General features: G+C 46.5%; 1 protein-coding gene across 18 annotated transcripts in view; it reads left to right on the forward strand.

Annotated features, from left to right (window-relative positions):
* SDK1 (sidekick cell adhesion molecule 1) overlaps positions 1-18,515 on the forward strand; it is an 894,112-nt gene that overhangs the window by 677,155 nt on the left and 198,442 nt on the right. For 13 of the 18 annotated variants that reach the window (XM_077907645.1, XM_077907637.1, XM_077907636.1 and 10 more), the window contains one exon: positions 2,058-2,194. In XM_077907645.1, the coding sequence (XP_077763771.1) occupies positions 2,058-2,194 (137 nt within the window). Of the gene's footprint in view, positions 1-25; positions 212-331; positions 487-508; positions 658-1,227; positions 1,382-2,052; positions 2,195-18,515 lie in introns of those variants that run through there. The other 5 variants (XM_077907649.1, XM_077907651.1, XM_077907650.1 and 2 more) reach the window with 5 other exon arrangements.

Consider the following 18,515-nt stretch of genomic DNA (forward strand, 5'->3'; position numbering starts at 1 on the left):
CCTCACATTCTAGGGGAATCTTTACAAGGCAATTCCAAGCCCCTGGAGTCAGCATGCACCCCTGGGGGAATGGCATTATTCCTCACCTCAGACCCCAGCCACCACCCCACGGCTCCTAGGTGACCCTTGGCTCTGACTGACTCACCAACTTTTGGAGCTTCCCACCCCCCAGGAGGAAGGAGGACTGTCTGGAACAACTCACAGAACTTAGGCAAGGGCCCTACTTAGGATTTCAGTCTTATCATAAAGGATAAAGTCAGGTCCAGACACCAGAAGGGAGGCCAGGGCAAGGTCTTGGAGGGTCCCACAAACAGAGCTTCCACGTTTTCAGGAGACGTCATCCTCCCGGCATGCAGATGTCCGATGACTGACCAGGAAGCTCAACTGAGCCTGGCATCCAGAGTTTTTATGGGGTGTCACTATCACTGGCCACATGACAGAGCTCACTCTCCAGCTCCCACCCCTCTGCTTCCAGGAGTTCAGAAGGTTTGGTTGATGTTGCTCACTCCAAGCTCTAACCACAGGGTTGGTCCAGCCTGACGAGTCCCCTCCTGGGACACTCGTGGCCGTGAGTGCTACCGTCAGCATAAACTTAGCTGTGGCCCTATGGGCCCCCCACAAACAGCTAAGACAGCCCTTCAGGAGATTCCAACCTGGGTAAAGACCAGACCAACTCTGTATGATACCATAGTCTTATTTGGACATATTTATCCAAGTGTATCTTGGTTTGTTTTCAGGGGGGACTGTTTGAACAACTTTGGTCTGTTTCAGAACAAACTCATTTCAATAGGAAATGGGGCGTGGGAGAAAAATAGGTATTTTATCCTGGCATTTCCTTCATATTGATCTTCACTGGGAATTTAAGGGAGAATCAGTTACTGGAGAATTCACTCCCTCTCTGATTTAGAACCTCATTCACAATTAAAGAGAAAACAAGCCAACATTTCAAGCTCAAGTTGATTCTTTAGTGTACTAATTTAAACTTTCAGTCTACACTGGAAATATTAGCTTGTTTATTAACGGTGTGCCTGGGTTATAGAGACCTGTGTTTCTTAGGTGGCTGTGAGTATGTAACAGCTTAATAAATTTCACAGTGTAATGAGTACATTTTTTAAATTAAAAATATCAAGTATAATTATGGCTCTCAGTGCTGACCTACGTGGGCCAGCAGTAATTGATGCCTAAGAGAGACCAAAAACTAGCCAATGGGTGAATCAGGTCCACCCAGCACCCTCCTCTCAGCACCGCATGGGATGTTTCTAGAAGCCACATAACAGGGTGCTGCTCCCAGATCCGTGAGATGGAAAGGTCCTTAGGATTGTACAGCTGCAGACACTTGCTGGTAGAAATCATGCCATTGGAATTTAAAGTTTTGTCACCAGTAAGTCCCAATATACAGTCTTCAGTATGCATTTGCTTTAATTGTGCTTCCGTTCCATAGCCTTGCTGATGTGTTATTTGCTTTTTCCAGGAGTTATTAGAGTTTTCTCCACATTCTCCTGAGTCCTTCCCCCAAACTCTGCTACCCAGCAGAAGACAGAACGACAGCACAGCTCCATGCTGTCAATAAAGAGCCAGCCCCTCTCTAGAAATACATGTGGGCATTTTGGCTGGTGTGACCTCACATGCTAGTGTCCAAAACTTTAATGTTAAATCTTATTTCCTAGGCCTTTGACTGTTTACACGGCTTCCTGCATTTCCATTAATAGCTTTGGGCTCTAAGAACTAATTGCTGACCCAGGTTTTCTCAATTAAATAACATACTGTGTAGAAATTGGCCCTCCCCACCCGCTTTAAGTTATGGAATCATCTGCTGTGTAATCTCCACCAGAAGGATTTGATCAGATTTCTTTTGGTAGGAAAACAACACTGTGAACAGGGAAGGGTTTGGGGTTGGGGTGGCGGGGAGCTCTGGGGTTTCAGTATTTGTGTTTGGGGCATACTTTATATTCTCCCATTTTCTGAACATTGCCCACCAGGACTGTGCGGCATAGGAACCAGGCTAACCATCGACTCTGATATGCACTGTCTTCTCTTTTTGTTCCTTTGTACCCAAGTGAACTGCCTCACTCACCTCAGAACCTGCTGGCCACCCTGAACTCTTCCCACAGCCACACCGTGATGCTGTCCTGGGTTCGACCCTTTGATGGAAACAGCCCGGTGCTCTATTACATTGTGGAGCTATCTGAGAACAGTAAGTAGTGAAGCAGAGTTGTCGCCTTGGATGATAATCACATTGCTCTCTGCACGATTATTGTCCTCAGCCTTTATTTCGGGCTCAGACCCTGAACAACTAGTCAAATGCTATGATGCTTTACAGAGTTCAGTGAAAATCCCTGCTCTGGCTTCAGGAGAGATAGAAGGGGACGTGGAAACCTGAGAATGATGAGAAGGGAGCCTGGGGAGCTTCCTGTGAGAGCCCAGATCTGGGGGCTCCCCAGGGAGGCCATGCACACCCCTGTCCCCAGGCCTAATTCGGGCGTGAGAAGTGAAGCCTCCACCTGGGCCTGGCTGGGAGTGAGGCATCTTTGCATGCTTCCTCTGGCGTCGAGCATGCTGAGTATTCCCAGGACCCTCCCTTCTCCCCTCTTGGCCCCAGCCAGCACATCCTATCTTTGCTCCAGCCCCCGCAGCTGCTATGTCCTCTCCACAGGCCATGGAATGTGCTCTCCAGCGCCTCTCCTCTTCTGCCTCTGGCAGCCTCCTCTTAGGAGGTCAGGTGCACACCTGTGATTTCAAGGGGTATCTTTTCCCCCCAAAAAAGATCTTGGTCTCCAGCATCCTTATCCAGACCTCGGGAGGCCTGCACAGAGCATCATCCCTCCTCATCTCTGTCTAGTGGTCTCACACATGCTTCCAGTGTGAGTTCTTCACACTGTGATTTTGACTCCTTTTAACCCTGAGGGTCCTCACCACAGGGCCTGTGGGCCTTCATATCTTGATTCCAACCCCTAGACACCCTTAGTGAGGCCTGTTCGAGCTGCAAGGCCAAGAACAGTCCTCGGCTCTTTCTCCCTCACTGGGCCCAGGCTTCCAGTGCAGTTCAGCCACCCTGTGGATTTGTGTTCTAGGATGAGCTGGACCCTGCTTCCCTTTCTAGCTCTGTAGACCCCGTCTCTCTCACCAGGACAGCCTCTAACTGGTCCCCCTGCTTCTACTACTCTTCTATTCCAAAGTGTTCTTACACAAGCAGAAACACTGGTCTTAAAATATGAAGGATGTGTCCTCCCTGGATATACCCCACAGGGCTTAGGATGAAATCCACCACCCTCAGAGCCCAAGTGGGGTCATCTACCCCACCACCCCCACCCCTGCCACTCTGCTCTTTGCCAGGCATGTGCCAACTGCACTGGTTTCACATTGGCTGTGTTCACAGGCCTGGTTTCCTTGGTTGGAATGCCCACAGGGCTGGACTGTTACCCTTCATGCTTACCCAGAACCTCCCAGAAGAAGCCTTCCTGCACACCAGTTCAGTTTACGCTTTTACTACCCAACAAAGTCATCCTCCCTTTATTATATTATCTCATGCATTATTCCAAACTCCTTCCCGGGCCTCCCCTGAGGGACAGTGAGCCAGACCACAGGGAGCTGGACTCTTATTATGGTCAATGTAATGGGGCCCATGGCTTGTCTTGTCATGCTATTGTTATCATAAATGGGTCCCTGTTCAGGACAGCTAGGCATGGTGCTCTCTTGGGGTACCTCCACTGAAACCCAAGTCAACCTGGCAGAAATCCAAGTGGCTCATTGGCACTGCTTACCCATGCAGGTGGAGGTGTCCCACAGCTCTGCTACAGCTCTTCCCAAGCCTACCCGTCCGCTTTTCCTATAATTAGTGACTTCACTCACCAAGTCTCTTCTAATTATCTTTTATACTTCCCCTTCGTCTCGTGTGTGAGATCCTCCTTCAGATCATCACATGCTCACACCACAGCAGGCCCTGTGTGATGCTCATTTCCCAACAGAGGAAGCTGACATGCAGAGTAAGTCACTGGCCGAGGTCACATAGCTGGTAGGAGGTGACAGTGGGTTCCACCCAGGGCTATCTGCCTCTTAATGAGTATCAGGCATCTACAAAGAAGTTCCATGGGGCACATTCTCCTCTACGGCACTTCTGCAGCAGCATTAAGGTAAATGCCGACCCACGATGGTGCACTTTGGTCTCCGTCTGTGTGGAGATTAAAGGGACCCACTTTGCGAAGCTGCCTTTATTTGAGTGGGACAGCTCCCGAACCAGTCCACTGAGGGAGAGCCCAGAAGCAATATTTTAGTTCCATCTCCTGGGTTTCTAAATTTACACCCATGGCTCTCTCTGTGGGCTTCAGTCTTGAGCACCATCTGAGAACCATGTGCCTGAGATCCAGCTCCTGGTTCCCCTTTCTGGTGGACTTCTCTGATGGCCCATCTGGTCCCTTTCCCCAAATTGTGGGGCAGGGGTATGAATGGAAACTGGTCTGTGTGCTGCCGTCCATCATCTCTTCAGCCCAACGGCTCTGGTCAAAGTGGGAAGGCATTGGTGTTATTTATTAAAATAACCTTTCTGAGAAAATAAGGATTTCCTGAGGATCTCATGGTCATGCGGCCTGTAAGAAACGTAGGGCTTGATGGTCTGTGTGAAGACAGAGACACATGAACATAACTCTAGCCATTCAAATTCAGACAAACACGAGTCCCGCTGGGTGTCCATGTCCTTGAGACCAGGACCAGGTTTCCCTCATCTCTGTGTCCTCGGTCCTGACACCAGGTAGGTACTCAGCAAATGAGCTGAAATGGATCTCTCTGGAAAAGCACCTTTGGGATGGACTCAGGCTATAGTCTTAGACCCTCTCCCAAATGACAAGTGCTCCACCACCCTTGGTTTATGAAAATAAGACATTGTTTGAACACACCATACCCACCATTTTCTCAACAGATTGCATGGGTGATAAGTTCTTTCAGTCAGACATCTTGCCCGAGTAGGACACAGGCTTTCTACGCAAACATTCGTCCTACCCATGCATTCATTCACTCAACACTAAATTCCGGCTGGGTATCTGCTTCCCCCAGGTGCTCTTCTCAGTGCTGGATGCAGAGCTGAGGTGACTGCTCTCCAGGCATTAACAGCAAGGGGAAGGTCAGGCTCATCTCTACATGGGGCCATGTAACGAGCTCCCGCTGAGCTCTGTATCACTGCTGTGGGAGCATGGTAGGAGAGGGACCGGCTGGGAGGTGAATCACAGAGCCCTCAGAGTGGACACGCCCCAAGACTTGGGCCAGGCAGAGGGGGCGGCAGCATCAGCAAAGCCCCAAAGCATAAACATGGAGGCGCGGAGAGAGCAGCCAGCTTCTACAGGGACAAGAGGGGAGTGGGGCCAGGACATTGCCCAGTGCTATAGGAGTGTCTGCCTGGGGAGAATCTCTCTTGCTCTTCGTGCCACAGCTCAACTATGGCTCTCCTCCGTATCTCTTCTTGACTCAGAACTCCATCATGCCCAGGCAGGCTTTGTCCTTCTCTCCTCGGGGTCCCTACACCCCTAGATATATTTCTCCTGGAGTATTTGGTACTGTATAATAGTTCCTGGTCTGTGTGTGTGTCTCCCAGCAAGACTGTGACCCCCGTAAGGGCAGGCCGGGCCCGAGTTTTCTTGGTATCTGTGACAGCCAGCGGAGAGCCTGGCATGCACAGGTTGACTCTGTGGGGTTCAGTGGCTTCACGTCACTTCGAAAGGCTCTAAGAACATCGTAAGTCCCTCATTAGCCTTTGGCTCTCTCCACTGGACCTTTCTGGAGCTGGCTCAGACTCCCATCTGTTTTTCCTTCAGAGACTGTGATGTGGAATAGTGTAGACTACTCTAGAGTAGTCTACACTATTATTATTATTATTACTGTTGCTCAAAGTATTATTATTACACGAAGAAGCCAGAGTGGTAAGATGGTTATCTCTGGGATGATTCTGATTTCTACTATGCAAAATAAGTCTGTGGGCTTTCCTGAAATAGTTCACATCACTGCCAGTCACATGGTTGCCTGTCTTCCTGCTGCGGCAAACGGGAAGACCAGCACTGTCCCCCAGGCCAAGGATCTGGTTTTTATTTTTATTAGGAAGCAGTGCCCTTAAGAAACAGCTGAACCCACTAGCTAATTATGGTCAGAAAGAACAGCTTAGCAGCAATACACTAAAATGGAAATATTTGGCCTACACTCTGTACTATGCAAGTGGATAATTCTGAATAACTCCGTTCAGCAGTCCATCGATCCGGCTGCTCAGGACACTTTCTGCAGCCAGCTTCTCCTGGCAGGCTGATGAGGATGCCATTCTCCTGGAAGCCATGGCTCCTGCAGGGGCCAAACTGGTATGGTTCTGTGGCAGGGGCAGGCCCTTTGCAACACTTGCCCTTGCCACATGCCAGACATCACTAGAGGGCCTCTCCAGAGCTTTTATGAAGCAGAGCTCTGGAGTTTCATTTGAGCCTTTGTGCTCTTGCCTGGAGTCAGAACTCTCTGCAGAAAGCACATTGGGCCTCTCAGGCATCCTGAGGATCACCTCTCTGGAGTTTGACAGTTCTCCTTGCTGAGCTGGGGCCCAAAGAGGGCAGCCATGTCCACAGCCTGCTTCTAGGTACACGTCTTGGGGGATAAGAGCACACAGGGTCCACGGGCAAGGGGACTCTGGGGTTCCTGGGTTAAGAGAGCTCAGGGATTCTCGTGGCCTTGATAGCAAGGACCCTGTAAACTGGTCGAGAATTCTGGTGAACAGCTAGAGCATTTGGCCCAGTCTCTTAAGTGCTCCTTGAGTTGGATCAAAAATAATCTTTCTTTGAGATTATTATGATAACAACGCAGGAGACTGCCAGAAGAAACTGTGAGAGGCTTTGAAGTGGACTCAGAGACAGATCAAACACACATTACCAGGCGTCTCATCCAGCAGCCTTTGGGGCTGGCTGCCTCTATAGAGACCCACACTTTTCACAGCTTTCAAGCTGTTTCACAACTCTGTAGATAGTACAAAACTTAAGAGTAATGCAAATAATTCTCATCCATTTGCATTTGCACAGAAGAAGGGGGAAATTAATTTAAAAAACAACAACAACTGATTAGAGGCTATAAATAGAAATAGGGAAGTGCAGTATTGTTTCTAAAGAATCCAAGTTTCATTTACTGTGGATTGGTGACAATATTTTTTAAAGCCAAATGCCCTAAGACCTCAGTTTTTATCTCAGAGCCTCATGGATTGCCAGCCTAAGAATGCAGGAAATCAAACTGTTGTCCTGACCTTCTTAAAGCTTGGAACAGGGAGAGTTGGACTCCTGGCCCTAGTTCCTTGCACCATGAGATCAAAAGATTGTCTCCACATTGGAAAGAAATTGGGGGGGGAGGGGTGTGTTCATGGAGGCGGTGGCTCAGCTAATCAAGTTTCCTGGAGTTGTGGGGAAAGTGGGGCTGGTTTCCCTCCTTAATGATGCACCACTATGTACTGGTCCATCTGTTCTCATGGTTCAGTTCTCAGTAGCCACTCAGCATCCCTGCACTCTTGCCATCTTCCATCCACGATGTGGGAAGGGACCCTTGTTAATAAGAAGAGCAAGTGTCCTAAGCAACATCATCCAAAGGTTGTCCTTTCCATCCTCAAATCCTGTGAGTGGGATCACTTGTCAGCACTGTGATGTATTATTTTCAATGACCAACCAAATGCTGCCTTGTTAGGCCCCTAAATCAATAAAGGATGTTAAAAATTTGTAAAAAAAAAAAAAATGTCTGGGTTATAAGCAGTTCTTGTACTAACCGGTTATGACTCTGTAGATATTACCCAGTTTTGCATCTAGCTGTAAATTCAGAGTGTGCTCTTTGAATTCCATCTTGAGATAGTCCTAGCACCTTACTGGTTCCTTCATGAATTAGTGATCTACCTAAAATCTTTAGCACATGTTCATTTTGTATTTGGATGAGAGCCATGATTTTACTTTTAAAAAATGGATCCTTTCAGATGAGTGAATTGGCCTCATATGGTATTAGAAACACATCTACTCATGGAATGAGCTTGTGCGATAACCCTGATATTTGGGAGAGGCAATCCTTGTCTTAATCTAATCCTCAGACTGAAACCTTTGCATGTGAGACCAAGGCATTTACTCCACTGATAACACGAACCCTTGAGGTCTTTCACTAACTAGAAAGATTGCCTTTTTCCTATGAATCTTTTTTAAACCTTAGCAGGTCTCTCGGTAAGCAGGTAACAACCACACATATGCAAAAACCCAGGCTTAGTTCTTCTATCAGCCTTTCTTAATAAATATGGGTGTTCACAGTTTTGCCATCTCATGTTAAAAATATTTGAATTTAATTAAAAGATAAATTGTCATTTTTATTATTAAAGTTAGGCATGCTCACTAATAAAAATTTAGAAATTACTTGAAGCACAGAGAGAGATAGTAATCAGGATGGTCCCTTGTGAGTTGAAAGCCAGCCCCTCTGTCCCATGTCCTCTGGGACTTCATGCCTGCCCACCTTCTGTCTGCCAGCCCTCCTTCCCTGCTGGCTCTTTTCACCTCACCGAAGGATCACTGCTGCCTCCTCATCTCTCCACCATAACGCCTGCACTTCTCGGCGGAGGCCAGAACATCATCTGAAGGACAGATGCCTGAACAGTCATGGTCCTCCGAGCAGCTGTTAGCTTGATTCCCACCGCCCTCTTGCTTCTTACCCATTATTCTTACGTCTCTTGGGCCATTGTGTCTGCCATTCCATCGGACTCATCTGGAGACTTGGTTTCCCATCCTCCCCTAAATTGCTGGCATTCCGTACTTTACTTGCTCAGTCCCCAGAGCTTTCCATCTGGGACCCCACTAATGACCCTGTGCCACTGTGGCTCACCTGTCACCCATGTGCTGTCGTGCCCTGATTTCATGTTTGCCACCTAGACCTCAGTCCTTAGCCCCAGATGCATGTAACCTCATGTCCCCCAGCCATTCTTGCCCTGCTGTCCCATGGCTCCGCAAACTCAAACAGTCAAGATAGATTCATCCCGTTTCCCTGAAGTTGTTCCTTCTCCAAGTTAGAAACACAGACATCATTTGACTCGCTCACCATTCCTGCCCCCACAAATAGTAAGCTCTGCCTCCTAAATGTGTATCCAAGCCATTACACTTCTCCATCCCCAGAGCGCCTGTCCTTCCAGTTAGCCTTCTCAGGTCTGCCCTCCCCTGAGCCATCCACTGGAGCCCCCCAAATGTACATGTGCCTGAGTGAAGCCCCCGTCCCACCTCTGGAAGCCCTTCAGAGGCCTCTCAGAGGAGGTGTCGCAGTGGGGCAGGGTGTGAGCCCGGACTTCCTTCATGGTCTCTGTCGTTCCCCAAGCGTAGGGCTCAACACAGCCTGGAGACTGGTCCCCAGCCCATCTTCCAGCCACACTGCCAGCCCTAATTCCACCATAGAGATTTCATTGCTTAAAGAATAGATTCAAGGCTGATTAGCATGGTATATAGCGCTATTCATCATCCACCTGCCACCTGCTTCTCCAGATTTATCTCCAGCCACTCACTGCTTTGCCTGTTAAGCTTTAGCAACAAAGCATTGCTCATGGATCTCTGCAAACACCAAGCAGCCAGGGCCAAGGCAACCAGGCTCCACCTGTCTAAGGATTCTCTCCCCGTCCCAGCCCCTCTGTGTCCCATCTCCTCCAAGCAGGGTCCCCTGTCTCCCCTTCCAGGGTGCACTGTCCCAGGTCTCCTTCTCTGGGGGGATCACTGTCCCAGGTCACCTTCTCTGGGGAGGGGTGTGCTGTCCCAGCTGTCAGATGATACTCTGTGTTGGGGGGGCATTGTCCCCTGTCTTCCCTTCCAGGGGTCACTGTTCCCAGGTTTCCTGCTCTGGGTGAGGGCGCTGTCCCAGGTCTCCTCCTAGTGTGTGTGTGGGGCTGTCCCAGGTCTCCTACTCCAGGCGACCTTCTCTGGGGAGATCACTGTCTTCAGGTCTCCCCCTCTGGCTGGGGCACTGTCTCCCAGTCCCCTTCTCTGGGGAAGTGCGCTGTCCCAGGTCACCTTCTCTGTGGGCAATCAGTCTCCAGGTCTCCGTGGGTTGGGGGCGGGGGAGGGGGCACTGTCCTAGGTCTCCTGCCCCAGCAGTGCTGAATTACCCAGTAGGCAAATCAGGCCCTTAGGGCACAATGAAGGCAAGACACCAACACATGAAAATATCCAGACGGAAACTTTTAAGAATATTTTTCCTATTCCCAAGCTTGCAAAAAATACTGAAAGTTTCCATTCAGAAGATTTTTTACTTCACATTTCTTTGATTACTGGTCCTGCTGAATACATTTTTCCAAGTTCCTTGGCTTTCTGTGCTTCCTGTCTATGATCTATCAGTTTCTTTTCCTCTGGTTTTGTATCAGAGCCTTAGGGTTTCTTCTGTCATTTCTGACACATATTCTTTCACTTTGCCTTTTACTTTTAATTTTTGTGCATTACTTTTTGACATACAGAAGTATTTGATTTTTATGTACTTAAATCTATTGATATCTTCCTCTGTGATTTCTTTCATTACTTTTATGTTGGTTGCATATTTCAACACAAGCATAGATTTCACATTATTATAAGTTTCCCCCTTGTTTTTAAAGCTTTACATTTTCATACATTTAACTGAAATTCATCCAGAATTTATATGAAAATTCTGACATATGATTTTTATTCTTTCCAAATGACCCTCATTTTCCCAACACAATTCATTGAACAACCCATTTATTTATGGATTTTTTTTCCCTTTTCTATACATTTGAAAGACCTATTTCTATCAAGGTCTGTCTGGGGTCTATTTGGACCCATTGATTCATCATCTATTTTCCTGCCTGGTCTCTATTTTAACTGTTTCAGTTCTGAAACATGTTTGAATAGCTGATAAAGCAAGTTCCTTCATCTTTTCAGAATTTTGCTGGTTCTTGTCACCTGTTTATTGTTCTGAAAAAAAAGTAGGAATTATTTTGTCAGGTTTCAATAATAGTACCATCGTCTTTTTAGTGATGTTAAATCTACGATGAGTTTTATGAGAACAGACTTCTTGGAGAATCTGTCTTTCTACCTAGAAGATAACAGCTTCTCCATTTCGTTAGCTCTTTGTTTACATCCCATAGGGAAGTTTGCAGGTTTTTGTGATAGTTGTGCTAAGATTCCGTCCTGTTCCTACTGCAGGTAGGGTTTTCTCTCTATTCCATCCATTCCATGTTATAGCCAGCTCATCATTGTTGGGGTACTGCAACAGCCCTGATGTTCGGGTGTTTGTCTTCTTTCCAGCCACTTTCTAGATCCTCTTACTATTCTAATGAATTTCCAGTCAATCCTCTTACTATTCTAATGAATTTCCAGTCAAACACTTACTGTTTCCTTTTTTTTTTTTTAAATCTTACCAGGTTGGTCAGAATAATTTAAAAGAATAATCAGTGTAGTTGTGAGTCTCTTGTTCGTCCTCTGATCTCAGAGGAATGTCTAGGGGTTTACTGTTACATATGATACCGGGGTTTTGTTGCTTAGTGATATATAATTTGCATATCATGAAATTCAGGGATCTTAAGTGAGTTTTTACAAATACACTTATACCATGTATCTCATACCTCAGGTAAGGTACAAAACGTTTCCACCCACGGGGAAGTTCCTCTGTGGCTCAGGTCAGCCTGTCCTCCTCCTGCAAGGGCAAGCCCTCAACAGCCCTCTTTCCCCATGCAGCCTGTTCTGAACTTCATATAAATGAACAGGATATTGATTAGAAACAAGTTCTTTATGATCTAGTATATTTTTCCCATTCATGATTCTTATGATTTTAAAAATATTTTTAAGGAAATTTCTTCTAAGCAAATTATTCCTAAAATAACAACATTCTGTTTGACAATACCTCACAACTTCTATACATGAATATCCTCAGCTCCACAGCCCTGAGGCAAATTCCTTTTTTTTTAAAGGTTTTATTTATTTATTTGTGAGAGATACAGAGAGAGAGAGGCAGAGACACAGGCAGAGGGAGAAGCAGGCTCCCTGTGGGGAGCCCGATGCAGGACTCCATCCCAGGACCCTAGGACCACGACCTGAGCCGAACGCAGACGCTCAATCACTGAGCCACCCAGGTGCTCCAGGTCCCACCCTCCACATAGCTTTTGGAGGTGACACGCTAAGGGACTTGGTCACCATCATGACACCAGATTCCTGAGCCTCAAACTCCAAATGAATGTATTTTTCCTTCACTTGGAAAGGAACACTCTCTTCCATGAGTTAATACCACATTTCCTCTTTTTTGAAGACATGCTAGAAAAAACGTGAGTTTGGGAGGACATGCCTGGGTCTTCTGCATCTCTTAAGGTGTCTCAGCTGGAGGATCCATGTGGTGGGTGTCTATGCCACCAAGAAAACACCTGTTTCTCCCGAGTGATTTAGCAGCTTCCTTTTCAAACTCTGCCATCCAGTCCCTTTTCCCTTTGGTCTCCAGGAAACCCAGAGCTAAACTGAGTGCTTAGCTGGATGACCTGAGTCATCCCAGGTGCTAAGACATGGCTCTGTCTTCTCCTCCTTAATGATTTCAGATTTGTTTATTTGTATTTTCATTTAATATCCAATTCTATGTGTATTTTCACTTTAGGTGTGTCTTCTTTAAAAGCACTAGACTTCTCTCTCTGTGCATGCACACACACACACACACACACACACACACACACATATGCATGTGCACACACACACGGAGTGCCCCAGCGATGCTAGACCAAAGTCCTCCTCTCCAAAGAGCCATACCAGATCACTGAGCAATGCCGCGTGAGAACAACCTGAACTGGCAGGCTGACCTGATGCTGGTGTGAAGGCAGCTTTGTCCTTTGTCGGTGTGAGGTTCATAGGCGATGGAAGAGAGCAGGAAGGCTGCTTATTCTGAATTGGTGATTGAATTTCCCTGGAAGGAAGGAGGCCTGGGAACTAGGGGCTGGGCCTGGAGACTGCAAACCCACTGACAAGCATTGATCTGGATGGATCATCAGCTCACTAGGCTGGAGCATGCTGAGTCTGAGATGATATTTTGGGGTTCAGGTGGCAATTTCCTACAGGCAATGTGTCTTTCCTGGAGCATAGAAAATTCTAGTGGCCACAGCTTTCTTGAGCTGGGTATCTTCTATCAGCTGCTGGGCTAAGACCAGCTTTGGGGGAGCATCCTCTGGGGCCCAGGGCCTCCCCCAAACCCCCTCCCAGCATCTTTGGCGGGGTCAGGAAGGGTGCTTCATCCTTCACAGTGATTATTTCTAAGCCATGTGGCTCAGCTCTTTCTTCTGTGGCCACAGAGTCTTTTCAGAAAGGGCCAGGCAGCTATCTTGCACACTGCTCTCCATGAGCTCATTTGCTCCTGTGTGAAGGCCGCTCCTGACTGGCACTACACAATATGTTCAACATCTTCATCCCCACTTGCTATTATGTGCTTAAAGGCTGACGGGCTTTGTGCTGTTTTGCTTGCCAAAATTGCAAAGACTTTGTTCTTTATACTTCAAATCGTTTTAATGCTGTCTTTGAAACATAGCTCACACAGGTATCTACTAATAGCCTCAGAGTTGTTAGGAAGTATTTTATGTCTCAGCTCATTTTTCTCTGGGCTTTTGCATACTGAACCTTCACATTAATGGCATTTGCTCCCATTTTAAAGTCCATGCAGGAAGACAGAGCGTGTCACAGACACTTACTCATCTTTGCTATCTTGCTGTGCCATAGGCCCAGAAAGGGGCAGAGGTGGAGGGCTTGGGGGTTCACTCCCTTTCAGCTCACTGCTCTCAGGTGAGATGCAGGGAACCCGAGGTCTCTCCCACAGCCCTTGCTGGTGCTCACCTCGTGGCAGGCTCTCTCAGAGCCTGTCCCACACGCCGATGTAAATCCCTGCACCAGTTTGCCTGCTGTGACCACTCAGTGCGAAATACAGAGTGGCCCCAGTGATGTGTCTTCCATAAGGCTGGGGCAGCTTCTATGCAGAGAGGGCAACCTGTGTCTACTTTGTCACCTGCCAGCCACAATTTGAGCTCTCTGAGGTTTGACCAGTTGTATGGGGTGCACCGCCACCATCCTGACATGGCTCCTGCCCACAGCCCAGTTCGCCTACACTTCTGGATCCGTCCAATCCCTGGTCCCAACCTCTGTGTCTTCTGCTTCCCCAACTCAGTGCCCAGCCCATTACCAGGAGTGTGTGTCCCCTTGTGGACCTAAGCCTCAGGCACATTTGGAGTCTTACCCACAGTTCAGAGGCCCCAGGCCCTTGGATGTGAACAGTGTAAGGTCCCAAAGCCTGTTCCCAGCATTGCTTTGGCTGTGTTCCCCAGTGAGGGGAGGGGGGCTCATTTATTTCCCAAATGCTCAGCGCTTTCATTCTTAACTTTGAAGGTCAAACTTGGTGCCTTTTTTCCCTCTGGCCTTGCATATTTTCTCATTGCTCCAAAGAAGTCTACAACAGAGAAAGCCCTTCCCAAATGGAGGATGTCAAACTGTACTTAAACTGTCTGCTCCTGGGTGTTTTGTCTCAGGTAGGACAGAGCCACCTGTTGCCTACCCCCTCCCAGGCCAAGGAAGTTCCCTGACGGGTGGATCTCTGTGGGCCTCCCCCATGCCACCAAGCAGGTTATGACCATCCCTCCTGTGACCTCAGGCTTCTCTCCCAGGGTTGCCATGAGCAGGTCTGAGTCACACCATTCTTTCAAACTTGTGCTTCAATTCACTCATTTTGGATATGTATGATGCTTTTGTGGCATCCTGTCCATCCTGAGGACTTTGTCTCCTTTCGCGAGCACAGCCCATTCTACAAATGTGCCGTCTACCAGCCACGCCTGACTCTGCAGCACTGCTACAAATTCAAGTCCTCTCGTCTCATAGCAATTCCTAACCAGAGCCCTACAAAAGAGTCTTCTTTCTTTAACCTTTGCAGAACTAGTTATTATCTGTGCTTCTCTTAATATCCAGATGAGCTTTGAATAAGCTGAGAGAAACTGTTCTTTAGCACGGGCTGTGCCTGCCTGTGAGTCCCTGCCCCCGCCTGAATGGAGGGGCTTGGAGGGGATTAACTCTCAGGCAGAGCAGCTGAGCTGTTCAGGCGTGCACGTTATTTGTTGTCCAGCCCTTAAAACCACGTTTCTCGGTTCACATGATGACAGGAACTTTAGGGTACTTGAATGTAGAGAAGCAAACGGTGATCATCCCACCAAATTAATTTCAGTAACTCAGTGAGCTGGATGCTGAAATGGAGGCCGGAGTGGTCTCTGAAAAGCTTGAAAGTAATAGCACAAACCACTTGAAAAAGCATGAAAATGGTTTGAAAAAAAAATGGGGAATGCATCTATGCCTGTTTTGTTTCACTTTTTCTCATGTTCTATTTTCCAAGTTTTTGTTAATGAATATGTATCTTGTGATGTGTTTTGTAGATATATAAATAATATGTGTCTATAAAATTTATATGTAATTATATATAATATTATATATATATATATTTTTTTTACCTTCTCACATTACTTTGTGGGCATATGGTTCTGTGGGTGGACTCAGATTTTGGATGGCTTATGTAGTTTTGGAAGTCTTGTTAAAGAAAACTATTCAGAAGCAGAAGGGCCTCTGCTAGGCCTTAGGGCAAGGGCAGATGCAGGCTGAGAGCTCAAGGTCCCTCTGTCCCTCCTTCCAGTGCTGCTGCTAGACTCCTACCATATGGGCAGCTGGTGACTACTGTTTACAGCTGTGGAGGACACAGCACCTGGCTGTCACTCCATCCCAAGACAGCAGGCCCCCAAACACCAAGAGCTACAAGTGAGCTGCATCTGGGACATCCCATTGTCCAGGCTCCAGCATCAGGAAGGGTCACAGTGCTGGTGACATCCTATTTGAGCACTGTGACCATCGTATCTGCCCCACGGCAGCTATGAGTCTGCTGTCCGTGCCTACCTGTGTGAGTCACATACCCAGCCTCATTCTCTCCCTCCGCAGAGCACAGGGGCCTTCCAGGTTGGGTCGCACTCTGCTTGTCACAGTTTGTCCCTCCCTTCCTGATCCACTCCCTTCCTGATCCCCTTCCTGATGGACCTTTTCTTCTCTTATGATTGATTTTAGAACAGTTTTAGGTTTACAGAGTTATTGTGAAGATAGGGAATTTCCAAAAGCCTTTCACCTAGTTTCCCCAATTATGAACATTTTGCACCCATGGGTACATTTGTCACAATTAATGAACCAATGTTGACATTTTATTATTAACTACAGTCCATGCTTTCTTTGAATTCCCTCAGTTTTTCATTCTGCCCCAGGATCCTATCCAGGACACCACACCTCATTAGCCATCGTGTCTCCTTAGGACTCCTCTTGGCAGGGCAGTTTCTCAACCTTTCCCTGTTTTTGATGACCTTAACAGTTTTGAGGTGTGCTGCTCAGGTGCTCTGTAGGATGTCAGTAGGTTGGGATTTGAGGATATTTTTATGATGATTAAACCAGCTTTCTGGAGTTCTGAAAGAGCGCCAAGGTGGTGCCACCCCCTGTCCCTTCATATGGGTGGGGAGAGTGCCATCAGCATCCTTACCACTGTTGATACTGGAGAGGCCTTTTAACTGTTGGGAAGAGCAACTTAATTTGTGCCCAGGGCTAGATTCTCACCCATCTCAAGTGTGTGGTATCTTTCTAAGAAGCCCAGAGTACTCACATTCAGTGTCTGAACAGCCCAGTGTGGGGAAGAAGAGCCTCTCACAAATGTGGCATGGCTGAAACCCTTGAAAGATGGGCCAAGAGCATTGCTCTGCTTCTGGGTCATCTTGTGACTATGCCCTTGCCTTGCAAGCTTGAATACTAACTATGACCAGTAATGAGTCCAAAACAAAGTTGCCTTTATCTGGGGGTGTCTACCAAGGTGGAAAGATCAGACCAGAATCTCTGATTCATCTCTCTGAACCTCCTTTGCTCATATGAACATGAGGATATTCATACCTGCCACAAGGTTATTGTGAAGGTTAATTGTGTACTTATAAAGTCACCCCAAGTGCCCAGGACACGGCAGGTACTTTCACTGAACTATTTTTTGAGCTCCTGCTCTATGTCAGACATTCTTCTAGGTGCAAAGCATCTAACAGTGAGTAAAATTGATTTAATGGAGTTTATCTTGTGGGTGGCTATTTAAATGGGTGGTATTCATTATGTATATTATTATTATAACTTACAGCTTATATTTTAGGAGATGCAGTATGCAAACACTTGTAGCCAAAACAGCAGTAGAATCAGAATTAGGGAAAAAAATAAATGTGCATCTTAATTCTTTCACTTAACTTGCTCTGTAACCTAGGGAAGTTGTTTTAATGCAAGACTGTTCATTCTCATTAATATAAAAAAATACAAGGCAAAGCATCAGTGAAATCGCATATTTCATCTGCCAAACAGGATTTAAGATGGTCACAACGCTCAATGCTGGCAATGTTGTGATAAAACAGTCCCTTTCTAGAAACTTTTTGTTATGAAAAGTGCTATACATCACAAAGGCACAGGGAACTCTTGCGCTCACTTTCAGTACCATTAACATATTACCATATTTGTTTCATCAAGTCCCGACCTGTGTTTTGCTTTGTTTTGCTAGGGTATTTTTAAGGAAATCCCAGACATTATATCATTTCAACCATAAATGATTCAGTAAATAGCTCAAGTAATGACATCACATGCAACAAAATTAAATGTCCCTAACTGCTTTTTTTAAATGTGTTTATTTAAATTCTGGTTAGTTTACATACAGTGTAATGTTAATTGTGGGTGTGGAATTTAGTGATTTATCACTTACATGTGGCACCTGGTGCTCATCAGGACAAGTGCCCTCCTTACTGCCCATCACCCAGTTCACCCTTCCTCCCCACCCAACTCCCCTCCAGCAGTCCTCAGTGTGTTCTCTATAGTTAAGAGTGTTTCTTAGTTTTTCTCTCCCCCAACCCATGATCATTTGTTTTGTTTCTTAAATTCCACATATAAATGAAATCATACGGTATTTGTCTTTTTCTGCCTTATTTCACTCAGCATTATCCTCTCTAGTTCCATCTGTCTTGTTGCAAATGGCAAGATTTCATTCATTTTTATGGCTGAACAAAATTCCATTGTATATATAGACCACTTCTTGTTTATCCATTCATCAGTCGATACACACTTGGGCTGCTTCCATAATTTGGCTATTGTAGATAATGCTGCTGTAAACATCAGAGTGCATGTCCCCTTTGAAACTGTATTTCTGTATCCTTTGAGTAAATCCCTAGCAGTACAATTACTAGATCATAGGGTATTTCTATTTTTAACTTTTTGAGGAATGTCCATACTGTTTTCCACAATGGCTGCACCAGCTTGCATTCCCACCAGCAGTGCAAGAGGGTTCCCCTTTCTCTGCATCCTCACCAACACCTGTTATTTCTTGTGTTGTTAATTTTAGCCATTCTGACAGGTGTGAGATTCCAATTTTGATTTGCATTTCTCTGATGATGAGTGATGTTGAGCACCTTTTCATATGTCTATTGGCCCTCTGGATGTCTTCTTTGGAAAAACATC

The sequence above is a fragment of the Canis aureus genome, chromosome 8 (genome assembly GCF_053574225.1).
Source record: "Canis aureus isolate CA01 chromosome 8, VMU_Caureus_v.1.0, whole genome shotgun sequence".
Taxonomy (NCBI): domain Eukaryota; kingdom Metazoa; phylum Chordata; class Mammalia; order Carnivora; family Canidae; genus Canis; species Canis aureus.